The sequence below is a fragment of the Contarinia nasturtii genome, unplaced genomic scaffold (assembly GCF_009176525.2).
Source record: "Contarinia nasturtii isolate CC-2019 unplaced genomic scaffold, AAFC_CNas_1.1 Cnas_scaffold_810, whole genome shotgun sequence".
NCBI lineage: Eukaryota > Metazoa > Arthropoda > Insecta > Diptera > Cecidomyiidae > Contarinia > Contarinia nasturtii.
The window spans coordinates 1,872,386-1,892,837 of NW_022198157.1; the positions used below are offsets into that span (position 1 = coordinate 1,872,386).

Below are 20,452 nucleotides of genomic sequence, written 5' to 3' on the forward strand. Positions count from 1 at the left end.
TTTGCGCTGTCTGTTTGTATATTTGGTTTTTGCTCACATAAATTTGTATTCGTCTTTTTGCAGAATATTCTGTATGTTATTGTTTTCTTCTTAGGCCGTCAGATACGCTTTGCCACTCAAAATACCGTTAATCCCTTCATTTTCATTCCCACATCTAGGTACACCAATGCAATGGGATGGAACCAAGAAATTTGCTGGTTTTATGCCAGAAAATTCAACCGCAAAACCATGGCTACCAATCAATCAGAACTACAAAGATGTGAATGTTGCATCCGAAAGAAAAAATCCACACAGCACATTGAATTTCTACAAGCAATTGCTACAACTGCGAAAACGAGATACATTCGCTCACGGTTCATTCACTTCGACGGTCCCAAATGAAAATGTATTCGCTTATGTGAGGTAAAAGAAAATCAAAATCACACCGAAATGCAACTCTAATGACTTTCCGTTTATTTTGTATTTTTGATTCAGAGAGCTTGAGAATAGTGACACATATTGGGTGTTTATCAATTTCGGTGCCCTTGAACAGCGAATTGATATGACAAAAATTACGATTGGTGGAAAAGTTCCTGGAGAACTCGAGCTGGCAGCTGTGGGCACAGACTCATGCTACGTACGAGGGTATGTATCGCTAAAAACTGCCTTTTCGCTTAATCAATTTTTTTTATTACTAAACAAAACCAGTAAAATGTTTCATCAAACTTAATGTGTTTTTGTATTTTTTTATGCAGTGCTACAGTAAAGGCGAAAGAAGTCGTTTTGAGAAAATACGACACCATTATTTTGAAAACCAAACATGAACATTACAACGGAGCGGGCACTTCGCTTATCGCAAATATGGAAACAACTTTTAAGTTCTTAGTCATCGCAACTATTTCGCACTTCTTTTCTAAATGGGCCTAATTAATTGAACTGGCCGAATATAATATCAAATAAGTCGAATTAATAAATCGTGTAAATGGGTTCTGATCTTAGATAATCTTGATCACTTTTATGTATGTTGGTGCTCCTGATATTATCTCCATTTGTTTACACGTGATGTCGCACCCATACAAAATGCATCAAATAACTGGCTAACTTATTACAAAAATTACCTAATCAGCAACACGTAATCAGATCCTATTTCCATAATTTGATATAAAACAGCCTCGGCGTTTTCAATGCAAAAATTTCATTTGAGAAAATTTCTAAAATTTGAGTGTATACATTTATTAGGTTGTATTCTTCTATAAAGGTAGTCTGTATTCAATTATGATGAAAGTGTTAAATGGAAAATTACATACAAAATTATCCGTTCCAATTAAATAATAAAAACGTATTCAAACAATGGAATTGTGTATGCAAAGTATACAAGTCTGAATATGAAAATAAGAAATGTTATCCAAGTGTTCATCTCTAGTTGTTTTTTTTAAATGAAAATCTACCTTTCCGTATAGCTTTTTAAAGAAGGAATATCAAACGAATACGTCTCTATTATTCAAATATTGTAATTTATTATTATCTTGAATGAATATTTCAATGTTAATCGATTACTTTGTATTTAGATGTTATAATGGGATATTTTATGATATTTTTACAAATTATAACTGATAAAAAAACGAAATATTCAATACAATAAATAATACATGATGTTATTAAAATTTATTTATTTTGCTTGTTATCAGAGGTGTCCGTTATCCTATTGATAAGCGTCCTGTGATCCAAAATACGATTCCAAAGAGCATCCATTTACTTCTTCTTGCTTAAGCCTTTTTTAATTGATTTGATCAAACCACCCTTTTTCTTTCCTTTGGATTTCAAAACAGTATTTGTCGTTAATAATCATCCCATTTATTCATTAACCGAAAAATTATTCTTACCGCGACTATGGGGGCATCCTGGTTGATCACCACCACTACAGTACTTTATATTACGATCTTCCTCTTTTTATTCCAAACGAAAAGATATTAAAATGATTAATAATCTGAGATAATTTTCCGAAGAATAATACAACAAAAATATTCCAGAATTTCGATTTCGGATACTTTTTATGAGAATGTTGGAGCGCATGAAGATGGAATATATTTAGTATAGAGCAGTAATGTGCGAGCTACATTTTACAGGGGGAGGGGGGGTGATTTTTCAAACACAAAAAATTCTCTAGCAAATCAGACACATTTTCGTTTTTTTTTTTTTTTTTTTTTGGAAGTCACTTTTTGAGGCGAAAATCCCTAGCAAATCGAAAGAATTTTCTCCGCGAAAAACCCTAGCAAATCGGAAAAAAATCTCTCGGAACCAAAAACCGTAGCAAATTGAAAGAATTCTCCTCAATTTTCTACATTGATGAGCAGATTTTCTACAGATTTTGTCCCATCCAAATCACAGGGGGGGGGGGTAAACCCCCCCTTCGCACATTACTGGTATAGAGCGTCAGTTTGTTACTGCACCAAAAAAATCGAAATAATTTCTTCAAATTTGTATAATAAACTCACCTGCAACTGGCTGGCCTGGGTGGGTTGCAGGACTTTCACCATCTTTGAAAAACCGGGCTTCATAGTTGACCAATAACCATCGATCTCCAGCTGAAACAATTTTTAAAACACAAAATTATTTAAATTCCAATAAAAAAAACATACGATGTTCAGATTTACAACCTTTAGTTTTCGGAATTGGTTCTCCTTTTCCAACCCATCGCTCTTCACCATCAACTTTAACCCATCCTTCTGTCTCACCATCGCAATCGGAGTCGCTGCAATAAGGATCTGAACATTTTCCTCCAGCTAAGACTCCCGTACTTAGGACAGCCTGTTCATGTAATATTATATACATTATAAAATGGGGAAATATTTCTAATTCAATATGGACTCAACTTTACTCAATAATCTTACTTAATTAATAAGTTCAATTTCGATAATAATATTGTCAAACTGACTGATTTCACTTACCAAAACAAGAGCGATAGGCAAAATTGTTATTAAATTCATGATCGGTTCCAAAAAACTTTGTCGGAAGAAATATTGTATGATTCTGACTGAAAAATTGGAGTATTTATAGTCCATTTAACAGACGAAAACAAAATTCGTTTAGGTTAGAAACATCTGTCAAACGAATTTTATTTACAATTATAAATTATAATTTATAATTCCATGGACTGTTAAATAAAATTTTCATAATATTATTAAAGTGAAACAATTTTTCTTCTAATGCTAAAGTTTAGCGTAACGTGGCAGTTAAACTCGTTTTATATTGTATTTTTCGTCATAAAAATCTGTCTCTGATCTATCAATCTCTTTGGAAATCAAGTTATTCGTTGTGTGAAATAGATAAATAGTTGAGAGAATACCGAACAGTTAGACTTACGAATGTAACATCACTTTCATTTTCGAAGCGAATAGAAAAATTCCAAAATAAAAAGTATTTTGTCCTAGGGGATATCCATGCGAATTAGAATTAGCACATTAGCAAAAAAATAGGGAAATTTACATGAAGAAAATAGCAAAATTAGCAATAAATAGCAGAATTAGCACTGTACACGTATATACTTTAGTAAGCATTTATTCTTGAATATATTGAAATAATTAATTAAAATGAAATTCACAAAACAAACGAATTGAATAGTGTTGAACTAAAATGTATCAAAATATGTAGTTAAATACGCTTTTTCTTATTTTTAAATAAAAATATATTCAATGGCACGTAACCAAGCACGTTTCATCTGTATTAACTACAATTTACGAATTGCAATCGGAAATGTAGATTTGATGACAGATTTCTTACTGAAAACGTATACGCTAGTGCCTGCTTCAAATATACACGTTGAAAGTGTCAACTTGAAACATTTACGTAAACACATTTCAGTTATTCGATCATGCTGTCAATTTGACGTATGCAATATTTTTGACGTACTAGAGAAATTAGCAAAAAATAGCAGTATTAGAACAAACTAGTAGAAATACTAGCAGAATTAGTGAAAAATAGAGAGAAATAGCGTTTATTATTATAAATTATTCGATCTGCAATTCACGGTTATCCCCTAGATTTTGTCTTTCTGAAGATTGACGCAACAGTGAAACATCTGTTTATATATGAATATTAAGTATCATTGTTATTATTTCAATTAAAAGATGTGAACAAAGTCACGTTATTGGTTGAAATTATAAAATTCTAGCAATTTTAATCAATAAATTCATATGATGAAGATCTAACATTTTACAACCAAAAAAATCTTACTATCTTTTATTGACTATGGCCTATTATAATATAAATTATTAAAATTTAAAATAAACATGCATTTATTATAATTATTATTAAATGATCTCAGTTTTAAAATTGCAAACACTGCGATAGGAAGAAAAAAGCAAATCAAATATCTGGGCGAAATCGAAATATTGACAACATAGTTAAAAAAAAACAAACATTGCCTATTCTATCATTGGTAACCTAATACGCTCTAAATTTATCGACCCAAAATTCGAATCAATACTTTAAACAATACAACCACGTCTTCCTCACAAATTGAAAGAATAAGAAAATTAGAACGAAAAATCATCCAACATACTTCAAATACGTACAGAATTCGGGGATCTTTTAAAACAAATAACACTCAATTATATGAAAGAGCTGAAATTCTTAGAATTGATGTTCAACTTTCAAAAATTACTATTAAAGAAGCGATAATACGACTATACATCCAAAACATGACCTACAAACGATATATATCAACGTTAAAAATTCTCAAGTCAAAACTTAAGATCTTAGAAGGTTACATTATGGGCAAAATCAACTTATGACATATAAAGTTTCTGTAGAATTTTGGACGTGCAACATTGAATACAAAAAAAATTGAAAATACATTTGGTTAATCAAAAATCATTGAAACACGCATTTACAGAGAGATATTACTTAAAAAAAAGTAATAGAAAGAGAGGCATAAGAGACACAACATAGGATTTTTGTTGACAGTCGCAATTAAAAAAGAATTTAATGTTTCAATCATTATCGCCTCGCAATTCTATAAAATCGGTCATCGTAAAAATAGCATTGCTTTTCAAATTATTAGTCATAGCAACGATAACCCATTTTTTCCTAAATAATTAATTGACTAATTAGCAGAATACAATATCAAATTAAAGAGTTGACGAATTCAAATGCGATACGCAACGTATCTGTTATCAATCTTCCACGTTGCTGATAAATTATTTTTCTGTATTTTTTTTATTCCTTTGAACACTTGAAATTTGTGTGCTGTTTGAAAAAATGGGGTTTCCTTTGACATACTTATACATCAAGTAAACGAAATAATATAAGATCAACAACAAAATATACACACGACGGTATTTGTATATTCAATTTTTCTCTTTATTCTTCTTGAGTTGATGTTTGCATGTTTTATATTCTGGCTTTGTTCAATAAGAAATGCTAAATGCGTATTATAAAATTTGTTTGCAAAACGTAGAAGAACATGAATGCGCTGGCAATGAATTAGCAAAAAAAGCAATGAATTAGTAACACGTGCCGTACCAGTCGAACAATATGTATATTATCAATGTAAATATTACAAAATAATGTAGTTATAACTGGATAATTTTATGAAGATGATTAAGCATTTTTTAAAATAATTGCGTCATATTTGCCTAGGATGACTGCACTTGCTTTCAATTTGGCACTGTAAATGGAAAGAAAATATATCATATTTACTTTCTTTTTTCATGACAAGTAATAAGCGCTTCAAAAATGCTAATTTCAATGGAAATAACATCAATAATAGTAAAACTTACCCTTGTTCATGACACGAGTCACTGCTGACAGCAGCCACTTCAAATTCTTGCAGTAAACTTGCATCCAAGTTGCTTTGTGTCATATCAATCTTTTCTACACGATTACCGAAGTTGATGAGCACCCAATAAGTGTCACTTCCTTCAAATTCCCTGGAAATAAACGAAATTGCAAAACAATGACTAAAAAAACAACAAATTTCTCACCTAACATAAGCAAATACATTCTCATTCAAAACAGTCGAACGGAATGAGCCGTAGGTGAATGCATTTTCTTTACGGAGTTGCACTAAACGCTTGTAGAAATTCAATGTACTGCGTGGATTGTTTCGTTGTTGTGCAACATTCAAATCCTTATAATCTCGATGAATGGGCAGCCATGGCATGGCGGTTGCATTTTCCGGCATGAAACCAGCAAATTTTGTTGAATCCCACTGCATTGGTGTGCCTATATGAATGGATTTATATTAAATTTTGTCGAATTAAAAAAAAAACGCTCTTACGCTGTGGATCACGTGATCGCTCCAACCAGTTGGATGTCGGATCAAGTCCCTTTGCTTGTGGATCAACAGTTTGGCCAAATGAAATGTTACGATTATCAACCATTCCGATTTCCTCCCCCTTCAATCGAAACAAAAATGAGATTTTTTACAAAGATCCAAAAAAGACATATTATTAAAAAATGCATCATACATAGTATGTGACAGCAATTCCTGGTAATGTCATTATCAATGCGTTAAAACCATCAATTCTACGTTCGCAATAACGCGAACCAATGCGTGAACGGTCGTGGTTACCCACTTGCCAGTTGGGTCGATGACCGTCTGGTATGAGTTTGATTCGATCATCGATTAGAGTTTTAACAAATTGAGCCGACGAGTCTTTATCCATTTCAGTTATTAATATAAAATTGAATGGAACGTGCAACCCCATTCTGCCTTTGCCATCACCAAAATATTTCGCATAATCGTTTTCTTGCGCGTATGCTTCACCCAATAAAACGAGCTCTTCTTTTGGATGATCATTGTTATATTCATCGAATATATTACGGAATTTGTATGCAACTTCAAAATTTTCATTTAAATTTGTGGTGTACTCTTGAGTAGTGTACTGAAACATTTTGGGGTCATTCGTTATACCGGTCAACGGTTCATCGCGTAAATCTTCATATTCAAATATAAAGTTTAGAGCATCTATTCGAAAACCACTAGCACCTTTTTTCAACCAGAATAGCAAAATTTCCTTCATTTCTTTTAGCATTTCTGTATTGCGAAAGTTTAAATCTGGTTGTTCCTTTGCTAAATACAAAAATAAAAACAGAGTGAGAATCATAAGTCATTAATTGTTATTTGACATTTCTTACCAAACGCATGATAATACCACTGATTTCGTTCTTCGTTGAAAGTCCATGCTGATCCGTAGAAAATTGATACCCAATTATTTGGCGGCTCTGTGTTATTGTTTTTACCCGCAGCCCAAACGTAATAGTCTGTGTACTTGCCTTCACGTTTCACTGACTTTTTGAACCATTCGCATTTATCGGAGCTGTGATTTGGCACGAAATCCAAAATAATTTTTATATTTCTCTTCTCGGCTTCTCTGAATAACTCTTCTAAGTCAGCCATCGTTCCAAACATGGGATCAACATCGTAGAAATCTTCAATATCATAGCCAAAGTCAACCATTGGGCTCTATAAGTATTTTAAAATGAAAAAAAAAATACACTTTTAACATTCTTTGTATTGAAAAACGTTGTGAAAGAAACGTTGGGATTATGCACATTTATCCTGTCCTACATATTGTGTAAAATGCTGCATAATTTTTTAGTATTTTGATTACCTTAAAAATTGGTGAAATCCAAGCTCCATCAACACCCAATTCTTTCAAGTAGTCCAATTCTTGAATAATACCACGAATGTCCCCGATTCCATCGCCGTTACTATCTTTGAATGACCGGGGATAGATTTGATAGAAAACACCATTTTCGTACCATTCCAAATGTGGTCCTTTCTTATTTGCCTTAGGATGTGCATTTACAGCCGCAATACACAACAATGTAACGCAAATGCAGGGAAAAGTCTGCATGGTATTTTCTTTTAATCATAGAATTTCAAACTGTTTTGAGATATGAAAATAATAATTAATCAAGGAACTTCTTGTTAAGATTGATGGATATTGCATTTTGAAAATTGCGCCAACGAACAAATTCAAAACCAATTGATGCATGATCATTAAGTTACTTCACTTAAATAGACACAGTTTTTCATGGTTTTCCAAAAAAATTATTCGTTACGCAAGAAAAATCTTAATGCGGTTTAATAATAATAATACAAAAAAAACCAGATTAAATATACCATAAATTATAGATCCACTATAAATTCACTGATCACAATAGATGTCGATATCTGCTAATTACGTAACACACAAACTCGTACAGTCTGAAAACAAGAGCATTCAACGATTTAAGTACAATCAAAAAGAGTCATTTGCAAGTGTGTTCAGGTCAGAATTTGAATGACGACTACGTTACTTGGTCGACCGATGCTCTTTTCATATAAGAGCAATAACCTTGCAAAATATCCCACAAAAGGTGATAGCAACATGAGACGATGTGATGATTTTAAAAATTGAAATCATGTCATATAGCAGCCAAAATCTCATTTTCTATCGGAATAACAACAATCGCATTTTCGTAACATCTCGAACAGTGATAAAAAATTTGTTTACTTGTTTTTGCGTCGCACGCATTAAACATAAAATTTTCACCAAATTACGTAAACTGTTTCAATCAAATTGAATATTAAATTACCAACAAAGTCGAAATCAATTTGATGATATCACATCCAATTGTACTCACTTCGTGAATTTTTAGTCAAGAAACATTTCTGCATCATTGAAATACATAATGTTCAGAGTTCAATGTTTGATACACACACAAAACAGTAGAAGTAGAATTGTTTAAATGCATTGGTATATTGTAAATTTACCAATAGTTGTTAAAATATATATTGGTAATTTCATACAATCGTCAGTACAACAGCATAGTTGACACCTGTTTTAGCGCGATGGACCAAATGTCAACTGCGCTGCTATCATACAATCGTCACTGAAACAGCGCAGTTGACACTTTGGCGCTTTTTTTCGATATTTATGTGCATTATACCGAGAGTTTCATATAAACATGCCTAGTAACAGCAAAAAGAGAGTGGAAAAGACGAAATTAATCTCGAATTTGAATCTCAAATTTAAGTCTTGTCTAGTTTTCCGGTTTTTCGGATAACTGGGTTTTAGACATCATTCTGCTATGATTTAAACCGATTTCTGGGTTCAAAATATCCGCTTTTTTCTGTGAGTAGCTACTTTTTATCACAAGTTTAATATATTCGTTTTTCTAAAATGTTATAATTGTCTAACCTAAGGCAATGATTGTACATTTACGTTGATAACTCACAAATATATTTGCAAGAAGAAAAAAATTGTCTGCGACTGATAAAGATGGATTTTGAATAAAATAACCGTACTCAATGTATAACATAATCTAGTTAAAGTCCAACATCATTTCTGATGACAATGATTTGTCTTGTCAAAAAATTGCATGAATAATAAACAAGAACTTGATTCAAAAATTTCATACGACGTTCAATTAATACAATTTAATTTAAAATAATTTTATACACTCAAACCATTCAATGTGAATTGAAGTAATTTGTTCATAACGGCTAATATTAAGTGCTTGTTTTAATTTAATTGTTTCAAGTTTGAAAACGTGAAATTCTTAAAGGATTTTAGTCATGCAAACTTGTAAAGTTATTTGTGTGACGCTATTGTGCTGCATTGTAGCAAATGCACATCCATCTGTAGTGAATAACAAGGCTGTAAACGAAAGACCAAAATTGGATTGGTATGAAAATGGTGTTTTTTACCAAATCTATCCCCGGTCATTCAAAGACAGTAACGGCGATGGAATCGGGGACATTCGTGGTATTATTCAAGAATTGGACTACTTGAAAGAATTGGGTGTTGATGGAGCTTGGCTTTCGCCAGTTTTTAAGGTAATGTTCAAGAAGTGAAAATCTAATAAAAATCGATGTAAAACGATGTTCCATACTTTTAATTTGAAAATAAACTTTCCAAATAAACAGAGCCCAATGGTTGATTTCGGCTATGACACTGAAGATTTCTACGATGTCGATCCGATGTTTGGAGCGATGGCTGACTTAGAAGAGTTATTCAGTGAAGCCAAGAAGAGAAATATAAAAATCATAATGGATTTCGTGCCAAATCACAGCTCTGATAAATGCGAATGGTTCAAAAAGTCGGTCAAACGTGACCCCGAGTATGAAAAGTTTTACATTTGGGCTGATGGTAAAAAAAATAACACAGAACCACCAAATAATTGGTTATCAGCATTCTATGGTTCAGCGTGGACTTTCAACGAAGAACGAAATCAGTGGTATTATCATGCATTTGGTAAGTGAAATTCAATTGAAAATATTTTGAACGTATCGTGATTGATTTAGGATTGTTTTTGATTTCACAGCAAAAGAACAGCCCGATTTTAATTATCGTAATGAAAATGTCACCAATAAAATGATCGATGTTCTTAATTTTTGGCTTGAAAAGGGTGTCAATGGTTTTCGCCTGGACGCAGTCAATTTTTTCTTTGAATCTGAAGATATGCGTGACGAACCTTTGAGTAATATGACATCTGATCCCAAAAATTATGACTATTTAAAGCATGATTTCATCAAAAATTTGGGTGAATCATTTGAAATAGTATATAAATTTCGTGAAGCTGCTGATAAATTTCAAGAAAAGAACGACGATGTTCAGCTTGTTTTAATGTCGGAAGCTTATGTGAATGATACGGATTATGTAAAATATTTTTGTGATGGTGAAAGAAAAGGAACGCAAATTCCATTTAATTTTGTTTTGATCACCGATATGGATAAAGATTCAACGCCGAAACAAGTTAAAAAAATTATTGATAAGAAAATTGCAAGTGTTCCAGCGGGTACTCGTCTCAACTGGCAATTGGGCAACCATGATCGACCACGAATTGCTTCGCTATACGGTGAACGAAGAGTCGATGGTCTTCTTACATTGATATTGACATTGCCGGGGATTGCCATTACTTACTATGTAAGTTTCATTTTTTATATTGAGTCTTTTTTTATTTTTGTATAATGTATCATTTTCGTTTTGCAAAAGGGTGAGGAGTTAGGAATGGTTGACAATCGGACGATTCCGTATGCTGAAACAATTGATCCGCAAGCCAATACAATGGATCCAACGGGCAACTGGATGGACTTCTCTCGTGATCCTCAACGTAAGTCATACATCGATGTTTTTTATCATTTTCACTTGAATCACATTCAACTCTCTTTCCAGGTACACCAATGCAATGGGATGGAACCAAGAAATTTGCTGGTTTCATGCCAGAAAATGCAACAGCCAGACCGTGGCTGCCAATTAATAAGAACTACAAAGATGTGAATGTAGCATCCGAAAGAAAAAATCCACACAGCACATTGAATTTCTACAAGCAATTGGTCCAATTGCGAAAACATGATACATTCGCTTACGGTTCATTCACTTCAACGGTCATAAATGAAAATGTATTCGCTTATGTGAGGTAAAAGAAAATCAAAAACGCACCGAAATGCAAATCCAATAACTTTCCGTTTATTTTGTAATTTTTATTCAGAGAGCTTGACAATAGTGACACATATTGGGTGCTTATCAATTTCGGTGCCCTTGAACACCGAATTGATATGACAAAAAGTACAATTGGTGGAAAAGTTCCCGCAAAACTTGAAATAGCAGCTGTGGGCACAGACTCTTGCTACGAACGAGGGTATGTATTGCTAAGCTGCCTTTTTATCGTTTGATTAAATAAACTATAATATAATATTTTAATTAAGTCTTATCTTTTTTTCGTGCAGTGCTACAGTAAGAGCGAATGAAGTAGTTTTGAGGAAATACGATACAATTATTTTGAAAATAAGACCAGACCATAGCAATTGATAGTTGGACATCAGTAACAACAAATATCGCATTAATTTATGTTTAATTGCAACGACAAAAAAGCAGAAAAATCTCAGTTACCTTGTTCATCTATAGTTTAACTTACAATTGTAAATAAATATCATTTTAATTTATAAATACTAAAATAAGAATTATCATTCATAAAAACTCAATTATGTTTGAAAAACAAATGGAATATTTTGGAATTATTATAATAAATAGATAAATAGAAAAAATATTAAGGTTCCATGCATTGACTAAAAATTATTTGCAAATCACGGTACATTAAATGTCAAAGGTTTTTCGATTATTTGTTAAATGACATTGTATGAACGTAAAAACGTTAGACGTTATGTGATAACAACTAGACCGAAAAATTGCATGTTGTGAGATTTTTGGTGCCAAATATTTTGTGACATTGAATTTTGTCAGATAAGTGGCAAATTTTACTTTCCTCCAATATCATTTAATTTTATCATCAAATCATTCGCTATAGCGATTGATACGATAAATTTTCTATTTTTTATTGTACTAAACAACTGATGCATTGGCCTCTTCATTTATGACATGGTTCCACTCAATTGACATCGCTGTCGTTTAAAATCATTTTTTAAGTTAAATTCAAATTCGAAATTGAAGTATACTTTAATTAAAATTAAAATATTTTCGAAACGAATTCAATAATTCAAAATGATTTTCCATTCATCGGCGATGTTAACCGTTGCTTTACTGATGCTGTATGAATTTTCATTCTTGATAACCTCAAGTGCAACATTATTTGATGATGTTGAGAGTGTGGCTGATTGTGGTGCTTTATCCAAACCAGTGATGACAACACGTTCAATCGACACCTGTGTATCGAATTTTGCACTTGGATCGATGCGTTTACTGCTCAAAACATTCTTCTTGAATTCGATTTGTACGTAAATATATTTGCCATTTCGATATTCAAAGCTCTGTTCATCGTCAGCATAAAGCGTTCCGTTGGCTTCTTGGTATCGATCCAAACAAACGATCAAAGTGTATGGATCATTCTTCATCAAAGTTGATGCTTGTCGTACATGTTCTTTCTTCGGCACAATCGTTCCTCCACGTTGGAATACTGGAATCTTGTTTCTATTAACCGGAATGCTAACATATCCAACCGAATCGTACACAGTATAGTCATCAATATCATACCACAAATCACCGTCGCCAGTTGCACTGTGGCGTGGGAAGTAAACGTCAACTTTGGTGGCACCTTCTTGTGCTACCGGATGAACCAACAGTCGATCGGCCAACAAATATTGATTGTCAATGGCAAATGTCTCTGGATCGTGTGGATAATGGCTCAAAAGTGGTCTCATCACTGGGTAACCAAAGCGTTCGTGTTCATAGAACATAACATACCAAAATGGCAAATATGTGTAACGCTTACGAATTGCATCACGAACAACAAGTTTTGAATCTTCTGGGAATAACCAAGGTTCACGTCGTTTCGTGGACATGTTGGCATGTGCACGGAAGAAAGGTTGAAATGCACCAGCTTGATGCCAACGCTCGAACAAATCTGCACTTGGATCTTTAAAGAAACCACCAACATCCGAGCCACAAAATGAAAATCCACTTACGGCTTGCGTTAAACAGGTCTTTAGTGACATTTGTAAATATCCCCAATCGCCGGTATTATCTCCTGTCCAAATGGCTGCGTAACGTTGACTGCCAGCAAAATGACTACGAGTTAAAATGAATGGACGATATTTGCCATTTCCCCTGCGATACAAACCATCGAAAGTGGCCTTTGTTTGCATGAATCCATATAAATTGTGTACAGCACGATGTTCAAAAGTTCCCATTTCGGTATTGTGTAAGTTATCTTTTGGCATTGTCAATTCTGGTCCACTGAAAACACTTGGCTCGTTCATATCATTCCATATGAAAACATCATTCGTAGTTGTATTAAAGTTCTCCAAGAGATACTGATCGGCAAAGTATTTGCGAACGACTGGATTGAAGAAGTCTGCATAACTTGAATTCCCTGGCCAACATACACCTATATTTATAAATGATATCCAATTTTAGTCTTCTTTTTTTAATTCCTATTTCGCTCAATGCAATTTCTTAGTACCTTCAAAATCGTGGCCATCCTTATTCTTTGTATAATAGCCGTATTTAGTGCAGTCATCATGAACATGGTAGTTGTTTGCTGTTTTAATGTGCGGATCAATGATTATTGTTAAGTGGCGACCACTTTCAGTTAAGTTTCCGATCATTTCCAATGGATGAGGGAATGTTTGTGGATCCCATGTGAAATATCTGTTACAAAGTTTTGAATAGGAACGATAGAGTAGTAATTTGAAAGAAGAAAATTGCACATTTCTAGTTCAAACTTACTTTTTTTCCTCGGTATATTCAATATCAAGCCACATCTGTAAAAATGTCAATCAAATTAAAATTCAGCAAATTTTTTCTATGAAACAATTTAAATAGAAATAAATATTATTCAGATCTTACAGTATCCATAGGAATATCGTGAATGTCAAAATGTTTGCTAACATTAAGAACGTCTTTCTCATCATTGTAGTTCCATCGAGATTGATGGAAAGCTAATGCGGCCTGTTGTGGTAATGGTGCGACACCAGTCAAATCCGTGTACTGTTTGAATGTATTTTGCGGAGTTTCACCCAACAAAATGAAAGCGTCAACAATTCCACTTTCGGACATAAAATGAGCAGCGCTTCCAGACGATGACACATTCTTTTGCAAATCTTGATTATAAATATCAACCCATGTTTCGGCGGCATTCATCCAAAAAACACCAGCTGTTCCTTTAGTGCTGTTTCAGAGTTTTTACTTAAAATCAGTTGTTCTTTTAATCGATTTAATTTGGTAAAATCTTACCCATGACCGTAAATAACTGGTACTGAACCATACAAAGCCATACCATTATCCAATTCAAATTCACCAACATCCAAATTATACAAACGGTATGGATCGCCACCCGAAGTTGATTTCAATGCGAATGAATCAGCATGCTCCGGAATACCTATGTAAAATGTTCATTTCTCAATGCAGTACTTCAATATTGTAAACTCAAAGCAATTGTAAATTCAATTTGTAATACCAAAGAGAACTCCAGCTTGTGGAAATGTGAAATCCATTGCGACTGCTTCGGGTCCATTCGGTTTTGAGTCATGGAATGAATTGAAATCTTCTTCCCACGTGCCGGGTTCATTGTCAACGTCATCATTTGATTTGTTTGCTTTTGTGCGATAGTGTTCAAATTTGAATAGCCCCTTAGCATTGGCCGACACGAACAGCATTTCATTTCGATAGAAATCAATTTTAAATGGAGTTGCATGAATGACGGCTTTGTTTTGTCCGCAAGTGATGATGATGTCAGTTTTTGATTCTGTAACTTTGATTCTACTTGAATAGAATCCAACCATATTTTGAATATTTTAATAAAAAGAACCACTGATAAAAATACATACACATCTGGCTTCAAGGGTCCTTTCAAAGCATCAGAAACACGGTATCGATGTCTCAGTGGTGTTTTCTCGTCGATTGTAATGCGAAAAATATCACCCTGAACGCCTTCAACTTTAAGTAGAAATATATGACCATTGTTCTTGTTGAGAAGGTGAACTTTGATCGAATCTGAGTGTGTATTTAGTGTGGCTGGTAATAATTCAAACGACGAATTATTGTGCTCAACTTTGCGGCAACGCCTGATTACAGTTAAATAAAATAATTAACTAAAACGGTCAGTAAATTAATTTTTCTGTTTTTTCAGAAAACTCACCGACAAAAACTGCTTTGTTTGCACGTTTTATAAATTGATCCATTATATGTAAGGACACTCGTCAAAAAAGCAAACGCACAGAAAACTAATGCAATGAGCTTCATGTTGTCGATTTCACTTCAACAATAGAAATGCAATAATAATTGGAATGAACAATATTTAAATATAGACAATTGTGTAAAATGTTAAATTTGACCGAACACTACTGAATAACCGCATCTTCCTTTGATTTGACCGCTTATCAAATGACCTGCTGGGTGATTTATGAACTTATCTAAATCCAAGCTCTATTTTTGACTTTTTATATTTAAATGTTTTAAAAAGATTAGGTGCTCTGTAAAGGTTATTGAAGGACATAGTAATTCAGATAAGGACTCAAATAAGTGATTTGTATTTTTTATTTTTATTTTTTTTTATTGAAATCAAGTTATGCACACAATTATTATTACAAAATCACAATTAAAATGTTCAGATTTGTCCCTGGCCAAAGACATAGTCTATGCTCTACCAATGTATATTGAATCAGCTTTTCATGGTAAAAGAAATGATAAGTGTTCTGTGTGACTATACTTGAAATATATGTGTGTTTGATCAACTCAACATCATTTTCAATTCAGAATGGTCTTTTTTAAATTATATTTAAATTCAAAACTACTTAAAATTACAATGTTTCCCAACCAGATTTAGTAATTCAAAACAATTTCCCATTCTTCGGCGATGTTAACGGCTGGTTTACGAATGGTGTACGAACGCTCATTCTTGATAACATCAAGTGTGATGCGTTTTGATGATGTTTTGAGTGTGGCTGATTGTGGTGCTTTATCCAAGCCAGCGATAACAACACGTTCGATCCAAGCCAATGTATCGAATGTGGCACTTGGATCGATGATCTTACTGCTCAAAACATTCTTCGTGAATTTGATTTGTGCATAGACGTATTTACCAACTCTATAGTCATAGCTCTGTTCATCGTCAGCATAAAGCGTTCCGTTGGCTTCTTGGGATCGATCCAAGCACACGATCAATGTGTATGGATCGTTCTTCATCAAAGTTGAAGCACGACGAACACGTTCTCTCTTCGGCATAATAGTTCCACCACGTTGGAACACTGGAATTTTGTAGCTATTGACGGGAACGGTAACATATCCAACCGAATCGATCATAGTGTAATCATCAATGTCATACCACAAATCACCGTCGCCAGTTGCACTGTGGCGTGGGAAGTAAACGTCGACATTGGTGGCACCTTCTTGTGCTACCGGATGAACCAACAGTCGATCGGCCAACAAATATTGATTGTCAATGGCAAATGTCTCTGGATCGTGTGGATAATGACTCAAAAGTGGTCTCATCACTGGGTAACCAAAGCGTTCGTGCTCATAGAACATTACATACCAAAATGGCAAATATGTGTAACGCTTACGAATTGCATCACGAATCACAAGTTTTGTATTTTCTGGGAATAGCCAAGGTTCACGTCGTTTGGTGTCAATGTGTGCGTGAGCACGGAAGAATGGTTGGAATGCACCGGCTTGATGCCAACGTTCCAGCAATTCAGCATTTGGATTTTTAAAGAATCCACCAACATCCGAGCCACAGAATGAAAATCCACTTACTGCTTGTGTTAAACACATTTTAACTGATGCTTGCAGATGTGTCCATTCAGCCATATTATCTCCTGTCCAAATGGCTGCATAACGCTGAGTGCCAGAGAAATGACCACGAGTCAAAATGAATGGACGATAACGATTTTCACCGCGTCGAAGTAAACCGTCAAATGTTGACATTGTTTGCATGTGAGCGTACAAATTGTGTACAACACGATGTTCATATGTGCCCATTTCGGTATTATGAATATTATCTTTTGGCATTGTCACCTCTGGCCCGTTGAAAACACTTGGTTCGTTCATGTCGTTCCAAATGAACACATCATTCGTGGTTGTTTTGAAATTCTCCAAAAGATACTGATCGGCAAGATATTTGCGAACGACGGGATTGAACAAATCTGGGTAACTTGATGCACCTGGCCAACACCAACCTATATTCATACATATTTCAATCAGTATTAAACGTATTTAAATATTCAAGTAGACACAATTGGCATACCATCGTAATCATTTCCATCCTTATTTTTTGTGTAGTAGTTACGGTCAACACAATCATTGTGCACGTAGTAACTGTTTGTTGCTTTGATATGTGGATCAATGATAATTGTCAAATGACGACCTCGTGCCGTTAAGTTTCCGATCATTTCCAATGGATGTGGGAATGTTCGTGAATCCCATGTGAAATACCTATATTATTCAAAATATTTACGAAAAAATTATAATAACTTTGAAGGGAAATGCACACAAGTTTGAACCTACTTTTTGTCATCAGTATATTCAATATCTAGCCATATCTGCAAATGGTTAATTTTCGATAAAAAAGATATTCACTTTAAAAACTGATATTAGAAATCATCACAATGTCAAATTACCGTATCCATTGGAATGTCATGAACATCAAAGTTTTCACTAACTGACATCACATCTTTTTCATCATTATAGTTCCATCGACATTGGTGGAAAGCTAATGCGGCCTGTTGTGGTAATGGTGCGACCCCAGTCAAATCTGTGTACTGTTTGAATGTATTTTGTGGATTTTCACCCAATAAAATGAAGGCGTCAACAATTCCACTTTCGGACATAAAATGAGCTGCAAGTGGTTCGTTATCTGAACCGGCCACCATATTCACAATCGACGACAAAACATTTTTTTGCGAATTACGATTATAAATATCAACCCATGTTTCGGCGGCGTTCATCCAGAAGACACCGGCTGTTCCTTTCGTTCTGAAATTAAATGTCAACTCATAATTGTTGCTCTAATCAATTTTTTTTTGTTGTAAAGTCTTACCCGTGACCATAAAGAACTGGTACTGAACCGTACAAAGCCATACCATTGTCCAATTCAAATTCAAACACATCCAAATTAAACAAACGGTAAGGTTCACTACCCAAAGTCGATTTTAATGCAAATGAGTCAGCATGCTCCGGAATACCTGTGTGCATAAAGAATTGTTTCATAAAATGTTAATTTTTTCATTAAAAAAATGATTCCTTAGTGCAGCAATTTTCAAAATTAAAATCCATTTCTTAATATAAAGTAAGAAGGAAAACGTCATACCAAAGAGAACTCCAGCTTGTGGGAATGTGAAATCCAATGCGACTGCTTCGGGTCCGTTTGGTTTTGAGTCATGATGTGATTTGAAATCTTCTTCCCAAGCGCCCGGTTCATTGTCAACGTCGTCTTTCGGTACTTCTGTTTCTTTATTTTCTTCACCTTCGGCCGGAGCTCTGGAAAAATAGTGGATTACATTAGATTTGTACATCAAAATCAAAATAAATGTATGAAACTCACTCTGATTTTTCTGGTTTGGTGCGGTAGTGTTCGAATTTGAATAGCCCCTTAGCATTGGCCGACACAAAAAGTACTTCATTTCGGTAGAAATCAATTTTAAATGGACTCGCATGAATGACGGCTTTGTTTTGTCCGCAAGTAACGGTGAGTTCGGTTTTTGATTCTGTCACTTTGATTCTATTTGGACATAAATCGATGACATTTTAAGACGTAAAAATATTTTTAAAAAAATGAACCACTGATAAAAATACATACACGTCTGGCTTCACAGGCCCTTTCAAAGCGTCAGTAACACGGTATCGTGTTCTCAATGGTGTTTTCTCATCGATTGTGACACGAAATACATCACCCTGAACGCCTTCCACTTTCAGTACAAATAAATGGCCATTATTTTTGTTAACAAGATCAGCTGTGATCGAGTCTGAGTATGTGTTTAATGTAGCTGGTACTAGTTCAAACGGTGAATTATTGTGCTCAACTTTGCGGCAACGTCTTTTTTTAAGAGGAAATCAATAAAAAAATTATATAGGTGAAAATGATTTTCCGATCGAATTTCCATCAAAACTAACCTGCAGAAGCTGCTTTGTTCGCATGTTTTAAAGTTGTTTCTATCAACGGTAATGATGCCCGTAAAAAGTACAACAGCACAGAAAATAGCTGCTACGAATTTCATATTGAGTAAGTTACTTCAGCAATGAATTACTGTGCCAAGTGAAAAAAAGATAGAATTATAAGATTTACAGAAGTATATGTTGACTGACAATGTGTGTGACCACGTAATACTACTTTTCCAGCAGAGCAATTTTTTTGACACAAGATAAAGTAAAGTAATCAAATAAGATATGTCATCGGTATATTTTTTGTGAATATTTTCCAATGGAGAATGAATGAAAAATGGGTGATGCACTTAATTCAATTTATCGATTGATTCTTTCTAATGTGTCGTGCCTGAGGTTTTCAGAGAAACTACTGGAAACATTGAAATATTTCAATGACTTTTGATACAATTGATAATTTTCCACACAACAGAAATCTATGTTTCTTGTGAATTAATCTAATCAATAATATAAAAGTGTATACCTTTATTTTGTGTGCACTTACTTATCATTCAAGATGCCATACGAGCAACGAGCCAATTTAACTAAATTGAAAATTCAAATTCTACGATAGAAAACTATTGATCACACCGGCACTTAACAAATAAAAAATTACTTTGTAAAAGTTTTCTATCGTTTTGTTTGATGAGTTGACGCTTGTGAATAGGTTCGTGTCGTGAGTACACGTGTATCTGTGTGATGTATGTTAGTCGGTGTCATAGAACTGTTTAACTATCTATTTCATTTTATTTTCCGTTAAAATTGAACTTTCTGCGTTCTCCATCGTCCATATAACATAGAGAAATAATTTGATTTTCAAAAAAAAAATTGTTCTTCGCAGTAATAATAAAGAGAAATGAATTTTCATTTAAAAAATGCGTTTCGTT

General features: G+C 33.9%; 6 protein-coding genes across 8 annotated transcripts; 2 read left to right on the plus strand and 4 right to left on the minus strand.

Annotated features, from left to right (window-relative positions):
* Positions 1 to 130: 130 nt before the first annotated feature.
* On the plus strand, positions 131 to 2,106 carry LOC116341894 (maltase 2-like). The gene is made up of 3 exons (XM_031769234.1): positions 131 to 402; positions 475 to 624; positions 735 to 2,106. The coding sequence occupies exons 1-3, from the start codon at positions 167 to 169 to the stop codon at positions 904 to 906; spliced, it is 558 nt and encodes a 185-aa protein (XP_031625094.1). The 5' UTR covers positions 131 to 166; the 3' UTR covers positions 907 to 2,106.
* On the minus strand, positions 1,473 to 3,350 carry LOC116341895. Its single transcript, XM_031769235.1, has 6 exons — positions 3,343 to 3,350; positions 2,928 to 3,013; positions 2,637 to 2,787; positions 2,475 to 2,564; positions 1,863 to 1,925; positions 1,473 to 1,790 (listed from the first exon to the last, which is right to left on the minus strand). The coding sequence occupies exons 2-6, from the start codon at positions 2,964 to 2,966 to the stop codon at positions 1,732 to 1,734; spliced, it is 402 nt and encodes a 133-aa protein (XP_031625095.1). The 5' UTR covers positions 2,967 to 3,013; positions 3,343 to 3,350; the 3' UTR covers positions 1,473 to 1,731.
* A 1,881-nt stretch (positions 3,351 to 5,231) lies between these two features.
* LOC116341892 (maltase 1-like) lies at positions 5,232 to 8,263 on the minus strand. The gene is made up of 8 exons (XM_031769232.1): positions 8,111 to 8,263; positions 7,596 to 7,871; positions 7,120 to 7,447; positions 6,450 to 7,054; positions 6,260 to 6,377; positions 5,964 to 6,204; positions 5,760 to 5,909; positions 5,232 to 5,647 (listed from the first exon to the last, which is right to left on the minus strand). The coding sequence occupies exons 2-8, from the start codon at positions 7,839 to 7,841 to the stop codon at positions 5,581 to 5,583; spliced, it is 1,755 nt and encodes a 584-aa protein (XP_031625092.1). The 5' UTR covers positions 7,842 to 7,871; positions 8,111 to 8,263; the 3' UTR covers positions 5,232 to 5,580.
* A 1,046-nt stretch (positions 8,264 to 9,309) lies between these two features.
* Positions 9,310 to 11,859, plus strand: LOC116341891 (maltase 2-like). Its single transcript, XM_031769231.1, has 7 exons — positions 9,310 to 9,808; positions 9,899 to 10,226; positions 10,297 to 10,898; positions 10,968 to 11,085; positions 11,148 to 11,391; positions 11,464 to 11,613; positions 11,702 to 11,859. Exons 1-7 carry the CDS (start codon positions 9,548 to 9,550, stop codon positions 11,781 to 11,783), a joined length of 1,785 nt encoding a protein of 594 aa, XP_031625091.1. The 5' UTR covers positions 9,310 to 9,547; the 3' UTR covers positions 11,784 to 11,859.
* A 266-nt stretch (positions 11,860 to 12,125) lies between these two features.
* Positions 12,126 to 15,681, minus strand: LOC116341890 (neutral alpha-glucosidase AB-like). Of its 2 annotated transcripts, none has more exons than XM_031769230.1 (8): positions 15,568 to 15,681; positions 15,257 to 15,493; positions 14,887 to 15,188; positions 14,664 to 14,808; positions 14,277 to 14,598; positions 14,157 to 14,191; positions 13,891 to 14,078; positions 12,126 to 13,815 (listed from the first exon to the last, which is right to left on the minus strand). In XM_031769230.1, exons 1-8 carry the CDS (start codon positions 15,669 to 15,671, stop codon positions 12,461 to 12,463), a joined length of 2,688 nt encoding a protein of 895 aa, XP_031625090.1. In that variant the 5' UTR covers positions 15,672 to 15,681; the 3' UTR covers positions 12,126 to 12,460. The 2 variants fall into 2 exon arrangements, with proteins under 2 accessions (XP_031625090.1, XP_031625087.1); XM_031769227.1 differs by having other exon boundaries at positions 14,887 to 15,191.
* Positions 15,682 to 15,951: 270 nt separating this feature from the next.
* On the minus strand, positions 15,952 to 20,349 carry LOC116341862 (neutral alpha-glucosidase AB). 2 transcript variants are annotated; one of them, XM_031769187.1, is made up of 10 exons: positions 20,071 to 20,349; positions 19,539 to 19,671; positions 19,225 to 19,461; positions 18,970 to 19,146; positions 18,736 to 18,905; positions 18,466 to 18,610; positions 18,047 to 18,401; positions 17,934 to 17,968; positions 17,674 to 17,861; positions 15,952 to 17,605 (listed from the first exon to the last, which is right to left on the minus strand). In XM_031769187.1, exons 2-10 carry the CDS (start codon positions 19,640 to 19,642, stop codon positions 16,251 to 16,253), a joined length of 2,766 nt encoding a protein of 921 aa, XP_031625047.1. In that variant the 5' UTR covers positions 19,643 to 19,671; positions 20,071 to 20,349; the 3' UTR covers positions 15,952 to 16,250. The 2 variants fall into 2 exon arrangements, with proteins under 2 accessions (XP_031625047.1, XP_031625046.1); XM_031769186.1 differs by having other exon boundaries at positions 20,050 to 20,349.
* Between the last annotated feature and the right edge of the window lie 103 nt (positions 20,350 to 20,452).

Bases quoted from the DNA above. Each gene is read 5' to 3' on its own strand.
- LOC116341895 (XM_031769235.1), bottom strand. From the start codon at position 2,966: ATGAATTTAATAACAATTTTGCCTATCGCTCTTGTTTTG. The intron at 2,788-2,927 runs GTAAGTGAAATC...TTACATGAACAG, and splicing joins TGCCTATCGCTCTTGTTTTG to GCTGTCCTAAGTACGGGAGT. The intron at 1,926-2,474 runs GTGAGTTTATTA...TGGAATAAAAAG, and splicing joins CCCAGGCCAGCCAGTTGCAG to AGGAAGATCGTAATATAAAG.
- LOC116341894 (XM_031769234.1), top strand. From the start codon at position 167: ATGCAATGGGATGGAACCAAGAAATTTGCTGGTTTTATGCCAGAAAAT. The intron at 403-474 runs GTAAAAGAAAAT...TTTTTGATTCAG, and splicing joins AATGTATTCGCTTATGTGAG to AGAGCTTGAGAATAGTGACA. The intron at 625-734 runs GTATGTATCGCT...TTTTTTATGCAG, and splicing joins GACTCATGCTACGTACGAGG to TGCTACAGTAAAGGCGAAAG.
- LOC116341862 (XM_031769187.1), bottom strand. From the start codon at position 19,642: ATGAAATTCGTAGCAGCTATTTTCTGTGCTGTTGTACTTTTTACGGGC. The intron at 17,969-18,046 runs GTAATTTGACAT...AACCATTTGCAG, and splicing joins ATGACATTCCAATGGATACG to ATATGGCTAGATATTGAATA. The intron at 17,862-17,933 runs GTAGGTTCAAAC...TGAATAATATAG, and splicing joins GAATATACTGATGACAAAAA to GTATTTCACATGGGATTCAC.
- LOC116341892 (XM_031769232.1), bottom strand. From the start codon at position 7,841: ATGCAGACTTTTCCCTGCATTTGCGTTACATTGTTGTGTATTGCGGCT. The intron at 6,378-6,449 runs GTATGATGCATT...TTTCGATTGAAG, and splicing joins GAATTGCTGTCACATACTAT to GGGGAGGAAATCGGAATGGT. The intron at 5,648-5,759 runs GTAAGTTTTACT...TTCCATTTACAG, and splicing joins GACTCGTGTCATGAACAAGG to TGCCAAATTGAAAGCAAGTG.
- LOC116341891 (XM_031769231.1), top strand. From the start codon at position 9,548: ATGCAAACTTGTAAAGTTATTTGTGTGACGCTATTGTGCTGCATTGTA. The intron at 11,086-11,147 runs GTAAGTCATACA...CTCTCTTTCCAG, and splicing joins CTTCTCTCGTGATCCTCAAC to GTACACCAATGCAATGGGAT. The intron at 11,392-11,463 runs GTAAAAGAAAAT...ATTTTTATTCAG, and splicing joins AATGTATTCGCTTATGTGAG to AGAGCTTGACAATAGTGACA.
- LOC116341890 (XM_031769227.1), bottom strand. From the start codon at position 15,671: ATGAAGCTCATTGCATTAGTTTTCTGTGCGTTTGCTTTTTTGACGAGT. The intron at 14,599-14,663 runs GTAAGATTTTAC...ACTCTGAAACAG, and splicing joins CCAGTTATTTACGGTCATGG to CACTAAAGGAACAGCTGGTG. The intron at 13,816-13,890 runs GTACTAAGAAAT...TTATAAATATAG, and splicing joins GGATGGCCACGATTTTGAAG to GTGTATGTTGGCCAGGGAAT.